Source organism: Choloepus didactylus, chromosome 12 (assembly GCF_015220235.1).
Source record: "Choloepus didactylus isolate mChoDid1 chromosome 12, mChoDid1.pri, whole genome shotgun sequence".
Classification (NCBI taxonomy): domain Eukaryota; kingdom Metazoa; phylum Chordata; class Mammalia; order Pilosa; family Megalonychidae; genus Choloepus; species Choloepus didactylus.
In genome coordinates this window covers 21,031,007-21,046,634 of record NC_051318.1, presented here as the reverse complement: position 1 = coordinate 21,046,634, position 15,628 = coordinate 21,031,007, and the positions used below count along the sequence as shown (strand labels likewise).

General features: G+C 37.3%; 1 protein-coding gene across 4 annotated transcripts in view; it reads left to right on the top strand.

Annotated features, from left to right (window-relative positions):
* TMCO3 (transmembrane and coiled-coil domains 3) overlaps positions 1-15,628 on the top strand; it is a 118,201-nt gene that overhangs the window by 13,198 nt on the left and 89,375 nt on the right. For all 4 annotated transcript variants that reach the window (XM_037799603.1, XM_037799600.1, XM_037799602.1 and 1 more), the window contains 3 exons: positions 55-246; positions 1,770-1,898; positions 3,881-3,973. In XM_037799603.1, coding sequence (XP_037655531.1) covers positions 55-246; positions 1,770-1,898; positions 3,881-3,973 — 414 coding nt within the window. The remainder of the gene's footprint in view (positions 1-54; positions 247-1,769; positions 1,899-3,880; positions 3,974-15,628) is intronic.

Genomic DNA, 15,628 nt, shown 5'->3' with positions numbered 1-15,628 from the left:
CCTAAAAAGGAATTTGAAAGCATTTAAATTACATAATACTGGATATTCTTACAGGTGAAAGGAGTCAATTTTGAGGCAGTTCTAAGGGTAGAGGAAGAAGAAGCCAATTCGAAGCAAAATATAACAAAACGGGAAGTGGAAGATGATTTAGGTCTTAGTATGCTAATTGACTCTCAAAATAACCAGTATATTTTGACCAAGCCCAGAGATTCAACAATACCACGTGCAGATCACCACTTTATAAAGGTAATCTGTTCTCTCTCTCTCTCCTGTCTCCCTATCCCTCCCCCATCCCACTGCTCCCCATTAATTTCCTAGTATACAATGCCAAGTGAAATTGAACTTTATTTTCTGAATATTGTATTAGGGTGCACAACTTTCTTCTGAAAGAAACAGAGAAGTTCTACTTGAATTTCCTGCATATTCTGTAATTTCAGACATCTTCTCATTTTTTTCCACTCAAAGAATGAGGCATTTTAATATTTAAAATGAAAATTTGTTTTTGAGGATTTGGAAGACTTTTTGAAATTAAAAGTTATTATAATGGTATTAAAGCTTCAGCTATTTAAAAACTATTTTCACTAAAATATAAAATTCTTATAAGACAGAAGTTTTGGCAAAGGTGTCATATATGGCTTTGTTTAGGCATGAGGTGCAGAATCTGAGAACTGTCCGCTTCAGCAATAAGATTCAGATCTGTGTCCTCTAAGAAAATCAACCTAGGAAAAAGATATGGAATTATTTAACTACTAGAAGTTGGTATCACATGGTTCAAGATGTTCACTCTGGATTTGGACTGTAATAGTAATAGATATAGGAATGACAGGGTGTAGCCCCCTCAGAAAAAGACTGCCAAGATCTGGATAAATTCTTCAGTCTCCAGCAGAAGGGGCTATGGTTCAAATCCCTAACACTGGACCCTTGAACAGGAGAAAATACCAAGCCAAAGAGCCCAGACTTAAAGGAAAGGTGGTATCAACGTAGACAGGCTGACAGGCAGACTACAGTTCAGTAGTAAAGTGATAATCAAGGGCTCATACCAGATACTGAACCTATATTGATAGATTTGAATCAGTAGATTAAAGTCAATGACATATTACCTTCCTTAGTTCTGATTGTCATGGGGACTGGGAGAAGTTGACTCTGCAGACTGAAGACATTAGTGCCTTCAGTAAAGAGATATCCACTGTAAAGTAACTCTTTTTTCCTTTTGTAATAAAGAAATAATTCCTGGGGAAATATTTTAAGATATATATATATATATATATATATATATATATATCCTATTCATCATTAAACTTTTGCCAAATAATTTTAGCACTCATTGATGATTCTTGTCTGCATCAATTATTAGTATGATGTTTATATTGACTTTGTATGGTGGGAAAACCAATGGAAAAAGTAGGTGAGTTACACTGAGGATACCAGTGCTGTAAGTTTCCCAGTCTAGATAACTCAATATAATTCTAATATTCAGAGTTCTTAGAACTCTATTATGTGGCTTAAGCAAAACAGACTAATTTTACTACAATTGTTAGACCATCAGAACTAACTTCACATATTCCTAGAATATGGTCTTAATGCTTTCAACTTTTCTGTGACATACCATAGTAGTAGAAACTCTTTTATGTAGTGTTGTCATCTACCCTTCACTCCCATTAAATGAAGTAACAGTACTATCCCATTCTGTTTATTCAATCAACTAACCCTTTTATTGCATAGAGCAGCACCAACTGTTGTGTTTCTTATATGTTTTATTCTTACCTTAGGACATTGTTACCATAGGAATGTTGTCTTTACCTTGTGGCTGGCTATGCACAACAATAGGATTGCCTACAATGTTTGGTTATGTTATTTGTGGTGTACTGCTGGGACCATCAGGACTGAACAGTATTAAGGTAAGACCAAAATTTAACTCTTGTATCTCTGTTTTAATTCAAAGGAAACATTCACAAAGAGTAAAAGAATGTCCATTTCTTTTAAACTGTGTTAAAGAAACCTTTACAATTTCATAGGAATTCTTCTCTAAACCATGAGAAAGTCATTTTGTTTATTAATGACTTGAGAAAGTAACCCTGTTCATTTCTTTAATAATCTATTTTTAGAACAGTTTTAGTTTTACAGAAAAGTTGAACAAAAAGTACAGAATTCTCATATACCCTCCCCACCACACATAGTTTCTCCTATTATTAACATCTTGTATTGGTGTAGTACATTTGTTGCAATCAAGGAACCAATATTAATACATTATTATTATCTAAAGTCTATATGTTCATTTCTTTAACTTATATTAAAGATTCTGTTTCCAGTAATTACAATGAGCTAGATTATTCATACCAGCCTTCACACACTGAAAGCAACTAAAAATGCTGAATTAAATATGTTTTTTGAAATTCTTACTGCATTGAAGAGCTGACAAAATAGTGAGTGATTATCAAGCCAACATCTAGTATATATGAGTACTCAGAGAGACAATGCAGCATTAAATAGCTGTTTTTTCTGGAGGGCATTTGCTGAACAAATTAAGTTGAGCTTCATTATATTTTACTGCACTTTATGAAAGTAATAAAGGATCTCAAGCTCTAGTGAGCTTCAAAACATGTCTTTTAAATATACACAGTTTGGACAAAATGGGAAAATGATGTCAAGAAGTAATGTACTGAGTTCCACACAGAGGGAACAGTACAGGATGGTGAAAAATAAACTGATGGAATCTTCAAGATCCTCACTGATGCTCACCATTTGGGTACAATAGGATGGAAAACAGGGATAAAATGTAGAATGCTCTGTTTAAAGCCTTATTCCCTTTACTTGCTAACTAAATCTTGAACCAGGTCGGAACCTCCAACATTTCCTGAAACTGAAGAACTGCAGAATAGGGTCTGAAGAAATAATCGCTTAAAACTAGTCTTAACAGCAAATAAGGATTGGCTAGGTGAAGAGAAGTTGGGCTTGGCTGCTCCAGGCTAAAAACCTTAAGACCTAGGACCAGACTCATCTTCGCAGAGTACCCTCTGGGCAGAATGGTTTTCTAATTTAATTTTTTTGAATAGATACTAGTCACATAATTCAAAACAATGTAAAAAATTATGCAGTGAAAAATATCTCCCACCCTTGTCCCACCCCTCCTAGAGTATTTGCAAATAAAAGCAAATAAAAAGGTCGTTTTCTTTTTCCCCTTTTTTTTCTTAACAGCAAAGATAGCTTATAAGCCTAGAATTAAGGCTAAATGTCTGGGTAATTTATACAACTAGATATTGTAAGCATTAGAATTGGTAATAAATCAACTATACCATGGAAAAATAATGTATTTATAATGGACCATAATAAAAATCCAAGAGCATACTAGTCAAAAGTGGGAGGTGATTAATGGAAGAATTGTAATTGTACCAAAATGTTTATCTTTTCCTAGAAGGAAATTTAGACTTCCATTTATTATGTTGAGAAATACGTGTTTAAGTTTATTGTGTTTTTTTTTTTCTTTTTAATTTTTATTGGGATTGTTCAGATACCATGCAATTATCCACAGATCCAAAGTGTTTTAAACTCAAATAGGTTTAATTCTTCCCCATCCCCCAAAGAAAGCTGCAGGAAGGAACTAATGAAGATAAAAGTGGCAATCAATAAATTTGAAAATAGGCAAATCCATGGGCTAGTGCTTAGAAAATAAAATAAATATTACTCCAGCTAATCAAGACAAAGAAAAGAACACTAACATTAGGAAAGGAAAATGACTTCAGACACAGGAAATTCAAAGAATTGCTTTTATTAGGATATTCTTTTATTGTACTCCCACTGAGTATACTAGTGCATGACTGTTACGGTAAGTACACATATGAAACATAAAATTGTATGGTTTTTAAATTTTCTTGTTTTTCAGTCTATTGTACAAGTGGAGACATTAGGAGAATTTGGTGTGTTCTTTACTCTTTTTCTTGTTGGCTTAGAATTTTCCCCAGAAAAGCTGAGAAAGGTAAGTACTTAAATTGTGTATAATACCCCCAAAACAACTTAATAAAATATGATTTTGATTTGTTTACTTTTTAATATTTTTGATGGCTTGTTCTCAAATGTTTTTTAACTTTTTATTTTAAAATAATTTCAAATTTACTTGACAGTTGCAAAAACAACAGAAACCCCGTACAGGGAACTTTAACATACCCCACTTACCCTAGACACCTAGATCCACAATTTTAACATTTTGACCCTTACCCACCCTCCCTCCCTCCCTCCCTTCCTCCCTTCCTCCCTTCCTTCCTTCCTTCCTTCCATCCTTCCTTCCATCCTTCCATCCATCTATCCATCCTTCCATCTCTATTTTCTGGATATCGAGAGGAAGTTGTACACGTTATAATCCTTGAGTATGTAATGCTTCCATGTACATTTCCTGTGACCAAGGATATTATTTATATAATCACCTTAAGTGCAAAAATCAAATTTATGAAATTTAACATTGATATAAAGCTTGCATTCTATATTTGTTTTTTCTTATGTCCTTTTGAGCCTTTTCTCCTCTATTCTTAGGTCCCTTCCAGTGTCAGGTATTGCATGTTATTGTCATTACCTCTTTAGTTTCTCTTTCTGTTTTTTGATTGTGAAAACGCATATATGACATAAATCTTCCCATCCCAACGCCCTCCAAGCACACCATTCAGTGGGATTAATCATGTTCACAGTGTTGCAATACCTTCACCACCATCCATTGGCAGAACTTTCCCTTCACCCCAAATAGAAACTCTATGCTTATTTTGTGTTAACTTCCCATTACTCCTTTCCTTTTACCCCTGGTAACCTGTACTCTACTTTAGGACTATGAGTTTGCATATTCTCTGATATTTTCTTTTGGTTACAATAGGGCTTAAATTTAACATCCTAAATCTATAACAATCCTGTTTGATACCAGCTTAACTTCAATACCATCAAAAAAGTACCTTCCGTACCTGACTGCTGATGTGTTACCTTGGACACTTTATGGCTTTAAGACTGTAACTGTGTAACCAAATAAACCCCCTTTTATAAAAAAAAAAGTACCTTCCTACACCCCTGTATCCCTCCCCACCATTAGGTAGTTCATTTTGATTGCAAAACCGTTGATTTATCATTATATTTTATGCATTTGCCTTTTAGATCCTGTGGGAAGTAAAATGTGGGGATACAAATTGAAATACAGTAGTACTGGTATTTATATTTACCCATGTCTTTATCTTTATCTGAGGTCTTTATTTCTTCATGTGGCTTCAGTCAATTGCCTAGTGTTCTTTCCTTAAGCATTTTATAAAAGGCCAGCCTAGTGGTAATGAAGTTCCTCAGCTTTTGTTTATCTGGGAATGTATTAACTCACCCTCATTTTTTCCCCCCAGTATCTTTCCTTTTGTGTGTGGCTTATTTCACTCACTATCATGTCTTCAGTGTTCATCCATGTTATCATTTGTTTCACAACCTCGTTCCTTCTTGCTGCGTAGTATTCCATCGTATGTATATACCACATTTTGTTTTATCCTCTCATCTGTTGAAGGACTTTGGATTGTTTCCATCTCTTGGCAATTATGAACAATGCTGCTGTGAACATCATTGTACAAATATCTATTCATGTCACTGCTTTCAGATGTTCTGGATATACCGAGAAGTGAAATTGCTAGATTGTAGGGTAACTCGGTACCTAGTTTTCTGAGGAACCACTAAACTGTCTTCCAGAGTGGCTGTACCATTATACAGTCCCAACAGCAATGAATAAGCGTTCTAGTTTCTCCACATCCTCTCCAGCATTTGTAGTTTCCTGTTTGTTTAATGTCAGCCATTCTTATTGGAATGAGATGATATCTCATTGTGGTCTTGATTTGCATCTCCCTAATATCTGGTGAAGATGAACATTTTTTCATGTGTGTTTTAGCCATTTGTATTTCATCTTTTTTTTTTTTTTTTTTTTTTTTTTTTTTTAACTGTGTGTTCTAATGCTCTTTATTTTATTTTTTTTTTTTTTTATTAAATCATCATTTTATTGAGATATATTCACATACCACGCAGTCATACAAAACAAATTGTACTTTCGATTGTTTACAGTACCATTACATAGTTGTACATTCATCACCTAAATCAATCCCTGACACCTTCATTAGCACACACACAAAAATAACAAGAATAATAATTAGAGTGAAAAAGAGCAATTGAAGTAAAAAAGAACACTGGGTACCTTTGTCTGTCTGTTTCCCTCCCCTACTTTTCTACACATCCATCCATAAACTAGACAAAGTGGTGTTTGGTCCTTATGGCTTTCCCAATCCCATTGTCACCCCTCATAAGCTACATTTTTATACAACTGTCTTCGAGATTCATGGGTTCTGGGTTGTAGTTTGATAGTTTCAGGTATCCACCACCAGCTACCCCAATTCTTTAGAACCTAAAAAGGGTTGTCTAAAGTGTGCATAAGAGTGCCCACCAGAGTGACCTCTCGGCTCCTTTTGGAATCTCTCTGCCACTGAAGCTTATTTCATTTCCTTTCACATCCCCCTTTTGGTCAAGAAGATGTTCTCCGTCCCACGGTGCCAGGTCTACATTCCTCCCTGGGAGTCATATTCCACGTTGCCAGGGAGATTCACTTCCCTGGGTGTCTGATCCCACGTAGGGGGGAGGGCAGTGATTTCACCTTTCAAGTTGGCTTAGCCAGAGAGAGAGGGCCACATCTGAGCAACAAAGAGGCATTCAGGAGGAGACTCTTAGGCACAAATACAGGGAGGCCTAGCCTCTCCTTTGCAGCAACCGTCTTCCCAAGGGTAAAACTTATGGTAGAGGGCTCAACCCATCAAACCACCAGTCCCCTATGTCTGTGGTCATGTTAGCAACCATGGAGGTGGGGTAGGCGAATACCCCTGCATTCTCCACAGGCTCCTCAAGGGGGCACTACATCTTTTTTTTTTTTTTTTTTTTTTAACTTTCCCTTCTTTTTTCAAATCACCTGTATGAAAAAAAAAGTTAAAAAGAAAACAAACATACAATAAAAGAGCATTTCAAAGAGACCATAGCAAGGGAGTAAGAAAAAGACAACTAACCTAAGATAACTGCTTAACTTCCAACATGTTCCTACTTTACCCCAAGAAAGTTACATAATATAGCAACATTTCAGTGAACTTGTTCCTACTACAACCATCAGAAATTAACAGACCATAGTCATTTCTGGGCATCCCCAGAACGTTAAATAGCTTATCTGTTCTTCCTGGATTATTGTTCCCCCTTCCTTAATTGCTCTCTACTGCTAGTTCCCCTACATTCTACATTATAAACCATTTGTTTTACATTTTTCAAAGTTCACATTAGTGGTAGCATATAATATTTCTCTTTTTGTGCCTGGCTTATTTCGCTCAGCATTATGTCTTCAAGGTTCATCCATGTTGTCATATGTTTCACCAGATCGTTCCTTCTTACTGCCGCGTAGTATTCCATCGTGTGTATATACCACATTTTATTTATCCACTCATCTGTTGAAGGACATTTGGGTTGTTTCCATCTCTTGGCAATTGTGAATAATGCTGCTATGAACATTGGCGTGCAGATATCTGTTCGTGTCACTGCTTTCCGATCTTCCGGGTATATACCGAGGAGTGCAATCGCTGGATCGAATGGTAGCTCTATATCTAGTTTTCTAAGGAACTGCCAGACTGACTTCCAGAGTGGCTGAACCATTATACAGTCCCACCAACAATGAATAAGAGTTCCAATTTCTCCACATCCCCTCCAGCATTTGTAGTTTCCTGTTTGTTTAATGGCAGCCATTCTAACCGGTGTTAGATGGTATCTCATTGTGGTCTTAATTTGCATCTCTCTAATAGCTAGTGAAGCTGAACATTTTTTCATGTGTTTCTTGGTCATTTGTATTTCCTCTTCAGAGAACTGTCTTTTCATATCTTTTGCCCATTTTATAATTGGGCTGTCTGTACTATTGTCATTGAGTTGTAGGATTTCTTTGTATATGCAAGATATCAGTCTTTTGTCAGATACATGGTTTCCAAAAATTTTTTCCCATTGAGTTGGCTGCCTCTTTACCTTTTTGAGAAATTCCTTTGAGGTGCAGCAACTTCTAAGCTTGAGGAGTTCCCATTTATCTATTTTCTCTTTTGTTGCTTGTGCTTTGGGTGTAAAGTCTAGGAAGTGGCCTCCTAATACAAGGTCTTGAAGATGTTTTCCTACATTATCTTCTAGGAGTTTTATGGTACTTTCTTTTATATTGAGATCTTTGGTCCATTTTGAGTTAATTTTTGTGTAGGGGGTGAGGTAGGGGTCCTCTTTCATTCTTTTGGATATGGATATCCAACTCTCCCAGCCCCATTTGTTGAAAAGACCATTATGGCTCAGTTCAGTGACTTTGGGGGCCTTATCAAAGATCAGTCGGCCATAGATCTGAGGGTCTATCTCTGAATTCTCAATTCGATTCCATTGATCTATATGTCTATCTTTGTGCCAGTACCATGCTGTCTTGGCAACTGTGGCTTTATAATAAGCTTCAAAGTCAGGGAGTGTAAGTCCTCCCACTTCGTTTTTCTTTTTTAGAGTGTCTTTAGCAATTCGAGGCATCTTCCCTTTCCAAATAAATTTGATAACTAGCTTTTCCAAGTCTGCAAAGTAGGTTGTTGGAATTTTGATTGGGATTGCATTGAATCTGTAGATGAGTTTGGGTAGAATTGACATCTTAATGACATTTAGCCTTCCTATCCATGAACATGGAATATTTTTCCATCTTTTAAGGTCCCCTTCTATTTCTTTTAGTAGAGTTATGTAGTTTTCTTTGTATAGGTCTTTTACATCTTTGGTTAAGTTGATTCCTAGGTACTTGATTTTTTTAGTTGCTATTGAAAATGGTATCTTTTTCTTGAGTGTCTCTTCAGTTTGTTCATTTCTAGCATATAGAAACATTACTGACTTATGTGCATTAATCTTGTATCCCGCTACTTTGCTAAATTTGTTTATTAGCTCTAGTAGGTGTATCGTTGATTTCTCAGGGTTTTCTAGATATAAGATCATATCATCTGCAAACAATGACAGTTTTACTTCTTCTTTTCCAATTTGGATGCCTTTTATTTCTTTGTCTTGCCGGATTGCCCTGGCTAGCACTTCCAGCACAATGTTGAATAACAGTGGTGACAGCGGGCATCCTTGTCTTGTTCCTGATCTTAGAGGGAAGGCTTTCAGTCTCTCACCATTGAGTACTATGCTGGCTGTGGGTTTTTCATATATGCTCTTTATCATGTTGAGGAAGTTTCCTTCAATTCCTACCTTTTGAAGTGTTTTTATCAAAAAGGGATGTTGGATTTTGTCAAATGCTTTTTCAGCATCTATTGAGATGATCAATTGATTTTTCCCTTTCGAGTTTTTAATGTGTTGTAATACATTGATTGTTTTTCTGATGTTGAACCATCCTTGCATGCCTGGAATGAACCCCACTTGGTCATGGTGTATGATTTTTTAATGTGTCTTTGGATTCGATTTGCAAGTATTTTGTTGAGGATTTTTGCATCTATATTCATTAGGGAGATTGGCCGGTAGTTTTCCTTTTTTGTAGCATCTTTGCCTGGTTTTGGTATTAGATTGATGTTAGCTTCATAAAATGAGTTAGGTAGTGTTCCATTTTTTTCAATGTTTTGAAAGAGTTTGAGTAAGATTGGTGTCAGTTCTTTCTGGAAAGTTTGGTAGAATTCCCCTGTGAAGCCATCTGGCCCTGGGCATTTATTTGTGGGAAGATTTTTGATGACTGATTGGATCTCTTTGCTTGTGATGGGTTGGTTGAGGTCTTCTATTTCTTCTCTGGTCAGTCTAGGTTGTTCATATGTTTCCAGGAAATTGTCCATTTCTTCTACATTATCCAGTTTGTTGCCATACAGTTGTTCATAATATCCTCTTATAATTTTTTTAATTTCTTCAGGATCTGCAGTTATGTCACCTTTTTCATTCATTATTTTGTTTATATGGGTCTTCTCTCTTTTTGATTTTGTCAGTCTAGCTAGGGGCTTGTCAATCTTGTTGATCTTCTCAAAGAACCAACTTTTGGTGATATTTATCCTTTCTATTGTTTTTTTGTTCTCTATGTCATTTATTTCTGCTTTAATCCTTGTTATTTCTTTTCTTCTACTTGGTTTAGGATTGGTTTGCTGTTCATTTTCTAGCTTCTTCAGTTGATCCATTAGTTCTTTGATTTTGGCTCTTTCTTCCTTTTTAATATATGCGTTTAGTGCTATAAATTTCCCCCTTAGCACTGCTTTTGCTGCATCCCATAGGTTTTGGTATGTTGTGTTCTCATTTTCATTCGTCTCTATATATTTAGCAATTTCTCTTGCTATTTCTTCTTTAACCCACTGATTGTTTAGGAGTGTGTTGTTTAACCTCCAGGTATTTGTGAATTTTCTAAGTCTCTGATGGTTATTGACTTCTAATTGTATTCCATTGTGGTCAGAGAATGTGCTTTGAATGATTTCAATCTTTTTAAATTTATTGAGGCTTGTTTTATGTCCCAGCATATGATCTATTCTGGAGAAAGTTCCGTGAGCACTAGAAAAGTATGTGTATCCTGGTGATTTGGGATGTAATGTCCTGTAGATGTCTGTTAAATCTAATTCATTTATCAGATTGTTTAGGTTTTCAATTTCCTTATTGGTCTTCTGTCTGGTTGATCTATCTATAGGAGGGAGTGATGTGTTGAAGTCTCCCACAATTATTGTGGAAACATCAATTGCTTCCTTTAGTTTTGCCAATGTTTCTCTCATGTATTTTGTGGCACCTTGATTGGGTGCATAGACATTTACGATTGTTATTTCTTCTTGCTGAATTGCCCCTTTTATTAGTATGTAGTGGCCTTCTTTGTCTCTCAAAACATCCCTGCATTTGAAGTCTATTTTATCTGAGATTAATATTGCTACACCTGCTTTCTTTTGGCTGTAGCTTGCATGAAATATTTTTTTCCATCCTTTCACTTTCAATTTCTTTGTGTCCCTGTGTCTAAGATGAGTCTCTTGTATGCAACATATTGATGGTTCATTTTTTTTGATCCATTCGGCGAATCTATATCTTTTAATTGGGGAGTTTAATCCATTTACATTCAACGTTAAAACCGTGAAGGCATTTCTTGAATCGGCCATCTTATCCTTTGGATTATGTTTGCCATATTTTTCCCTCTCTCTATTAATATCCTTTATTGTACCCATACCGAATCTCTTTAGTACTGAACCTTTCTCCAAGTCTCTCTGTCCTGTCTTTGTTTCTCTGTCTGTAGGGCTCCCTTTAGTATCTCCAGTAGGGCAGGTCTCTTGTTAGCAAATTCTCTCAGCATTTCTTTGTCTGTGAAAAATTTAAGCTCTCCCTCAAATTTGAAGGAGAGCTTTGCTGGATAAAGTATTCTTGGCTGGAAATTCCTCTCTCTCAGAATTTTAAATATATCGTGCCATTGCCTTCTCGCCTCCATGGTGGCTGCTGAGTAGTCACTACTTAGTCTTATGCTGTTTCCTTTGTATGTGGTGAATTGCTTTTCTCTTGCTGCTTTCAGAACTTGCTCCTTCTCTTCTATGTTTGACAGTGTGATCAGTATATGTCTCGGAGTGGGTTTTTTTGGATTTATTCTATTTGGAGTTCGCTGAGCATTTATGATTTGTGTATTTATGTTGTTTAAAAGATTTGGGAAGTTTTCCCCAACAATTTCTTTGAATACTCTTCCTAGACCTTTACCCTTTTCTTCCCCTTCTGGGACACCAATGAGTCTTATATTCGGACGCTTCATATTATCTATCATATCCCTGAGGTCCATTTCGAGTTTTTCAATTTTTTTCCCCATTCTTTCTTTTATGCTTTCATTTTCCATTCTGTCATCTTCCAGGTCACTGATTCGTTGTTCAACTTCCTCTAGTCTTGTACTATGAGTGTCCAGAATCTTTTTAATTTGGTCAACAGTTTCTTTAATTTCCATAAGATCATCCATTTTTTTATTTAGTCTTGCAATGTCTTCTTTATGCTCTTCTAGGGTCTTCTTGATTTCCTTCATATCCCGTACTAGGGTCTCATTGTTCATCTTTAGTTCTTTGAGTAGCTGCTCTAGGTGTGTCTCTTCTGGTCTTTTGATTTGGGTGCTTGGGCTTGGGTTATCCATATCGTCTGGTTTTTTCATATGCTTTATAATTTTCTGTTGTTTTTGGCCTCGTGGCATTTGCTGTCCTTGATAGGGTTCTTTTAGGGTTTGTAGACCAGTTGAAGTCCTTATCTCTAATTTATCAGATCTACAGCTTCGTGGAGTACACTTTCTCTAACTAACCAGCAGGTGGCGTCCACGAGCCACCTGTTCTCCACAAGCCAGATCTCCCCTGCTTAGCCTTTTTGGTGAGTGGGGGAGTGAGTCTTGTGGGGCCCAATTGGTGTCCCAAGCTTGCGTGTGTAGTTGGTGTTGCCTGCCCTGTATGTGGGGCGTGTTTCTGGGCAGTCGGGGAGGGGGGGTGGCCCTAACAATCAAATCTCCCTGATGATCCTAGAGTTTTAAAGCTACTGCAATAGTCTAATCCTTCAGTTCAGTCCTGCCACAGTTTGTCTCTGCCACTGACCCACAAGTCTTTGGTATTGGCGTATGGCTCCTGAGACTTGCAAGTGGGCCCCTCTTCCAGGCTGTGCACCCCGGGTCCTCTGTTGAGGGATGACTGTGCTATGTCACAGGTGAGTGCCGTCCCCCCAGGGCAGTTCTGGGCTGCTGGGCTGTGTTGGGAGGCTCCCAGTCTGCTCAAATGATGGCTGAATGGCGCTCTGTTAATTCACACTGCTCCCCCTTCCCAGCTCTGGGACATTCAGCTGAGGTTGCAGGGAAGGCTAATGTCCACGCCCAGTTTTGTGGTGTGTGCCTGTTATTTGAAGCACTTCCGTCACACTGGGTTGTCTGGGGCAGCTCTGGGCTATGGGGCTGGCGATGGGCAGGAGTGTTTCCTGTCCACCAGGATGGTGGCTGTGGGCGGACACCCCCCTTTTCTTGGGAAGTTGTGTTGTTTAGTGAATTTTCTCAGCCACTGGATTATTGCCTTTTGTCTCAGAGCTCTCTTATTTCTGCTCTTGACTTGACGTGCCCAAATTTCAATTCTTTGAAGCTTTCTGTATTGAGCTTCTTAGAGTAATTGTTTTAGAAAAAGCAAAAAGGATTTAAAAAAAAAAAAAAAAAAAAAAAAAAAAAAAACGGCCCTCCTCAGAGATCTAATGGGTTATTGAAATGCTAATAGACAAAGCAACCAGGGCCATTAAGGAAAGGTGCCCTGGGCAGAGAGATCAGCCTTGCTTCGGGATTTGCATATGCGCCTCAAGGCCTGATCTCCGCCCTTCCCCTTTCTGTGTTCACCAGAACTCCAAAAATCCTCTGCTTTTACTTTGGAGCTTCTCGTGTTGTTTTCCTTCTATGCCCGTCTCCTCTCTGCTGGGCTGGCTGCTCTCAGAGTCTCTGGTGTCTGGCCTCAGTCTATCTATGGTTGGAGTTTGAATCAGTAGAATGAGTTTCCGATGAGAGCAGCCACTGCAATTCTCCCTTCTCCTTCCTGGAGCTGACAGCCCCTCCTCCCCCGGGACTGAGCCTGGCAGGGAGGGGCGCGGGTCCCCTGGCCGCAAAAACTTACAGATTTCGGTGATCTCAGCAGTTCCACGTTTTCATGAGTGTTGTATGAAGTATGCCCAAAGACAGATTGCTCTGTGGTGTCCAGTCCACGCAGTTCCTGGCTTTTTACCTACTTTCCTGGAGGAGTAACTAAAACATACAGCTCACCAGTCTGCCATCTTGCCCCGCTGTATTTCATCTTTGGAGAAATGTCTTTTCATATCTGTTGCCCATTTTATAATTGGGCTGTTTGTACTACTGTTGTTGAGTTGTAGGTTTTCTTTATATGTGCAAGATAACAGACTCTTATCAGATACATGGTTTCCAAAAACTTTGTCCCATTGCTTTGGCTGCCCCTTCACCTTTTGACAAAGTCCTTTTAGGTGCAGAAGCTTTTGATTTTGTAGAGTTCCCATTTATTTATTTTTTCTTTCATTGCTTGTGCTTTGTATGTATGTCTCAGAAGTGACCTACTAGTACTCGGTCCTGAAGATGTTTCCCTACATTATCTTCTAGGAGTTTTATGGTACTGTCTCTTATATTGAGGTCTTTGATCCACTTTGAGTTAATTTTTGTATAGGGTATGAGGTAAGGATCCTCTTTCATTCTTTTGGATATGGCTATCCAGTTCTCCCAGCCCCGTTTGTTGAAGAGACTATTATTTTCCAGTTCAGTGGATATTTTCCAGTTCAGGGCCTTATCAAAAATCAGTCAACTGTAGATCTGGGGGTCTATTTCTGAATTCTCAATTCAATTCCATTGATCAGTATGTCTATCTTTGTGCCAATGCCATGCTGGTTTTTTTAAATTAAATTTTATTGAGATGTATTCACATACCATACAGTCATCCAAAGTGTACAATCAGTTGTTTACAGTACCATCCTATAGTTGTGCATTCATCACCCCAATCTATTTTTTGAACATTTTCCTTGTACCAGAAAAAGTAAAAATAAGAATAAAAAATGAAAGTAAAGAACACCCTAGTCACCCCTCCCCTCACCCTATTTTTCATTTAGTTTTTGTCCCCATTTTCTACTCATCCATCCATACACTGGATAAAGGAAGTATGATCCAATAAGGCTTTCACAATCACACTGTCACCCCTTGTAAGCTACATTGCTATACAATCATCTTCAAGAGTCAAGGCTACTGGGTTGTAGTTTGATAGTTTCAGGTATTTACTTCTAGCTATTCCAATGCACTAAAATCTAAAAAGGGTTATCTATATTGTGCATAAGAATGTCCCCCAGAGTGATCTCTTGACTCCATTTGGAATCTCTCAGCCACTGAAACTTTTTGTTTCATTTTGCATACACCTTATAAATTGACAAGTTTGTTAGCATACAGTTGTTCATAGTATCATCTTATGATTTTCAAAACTTCTTTGGGATCAGCAGTAACGTCCCCCCTCTCATTGATTATTTTATTTATTTCAGTCTTCTCTTTTTTACTTTGTCAGTCTAGCTAAAGGTTATCTAATCTTGATCTTCTCAAAGAACCAACTTTTGGTTTTATTTATGCTTTTGTTTTTTTCTTCCCCATGTCATTTATATCTGCTTTAATTCTTGTTATGTCTTTTCTTTTACTTGCTTTAGAATTAATTTCTGTTCATTTTCTAGCTTCTTCAGTTATTCATTAGTTCTTTGATTTTAGCTCTTTCTTCCTTTTTAATGTTTGAATTAAAGCTATAAATTTCCCCCTCAGTACCACCTTTGCTGCATCCCATACATTTTGATATATTGTGTTCTTGTTTTCATTCATCTCTAGATATTTAGCAGTTTCTCTTGCAATTTCTTCTTTGACCCACTGATTGTTTAGGAGTGTGCTCTTTAACCTCCAGTTACTTGTGAACATTCTAGGTCTTTGATGGTTATTGACTTCTATTTGCATTTCATTATGGTCAGAGATTGTGCTTTGAATAATTTCAATCTTTTTAAATTTACTGAGGCTTGTTTTATGTCCCAGCATATGATCTATCTTGGAGAAAGTTCCATGAGCACTGGAAAAGAATGTATACTCTGGGAATTTGGGATGTAA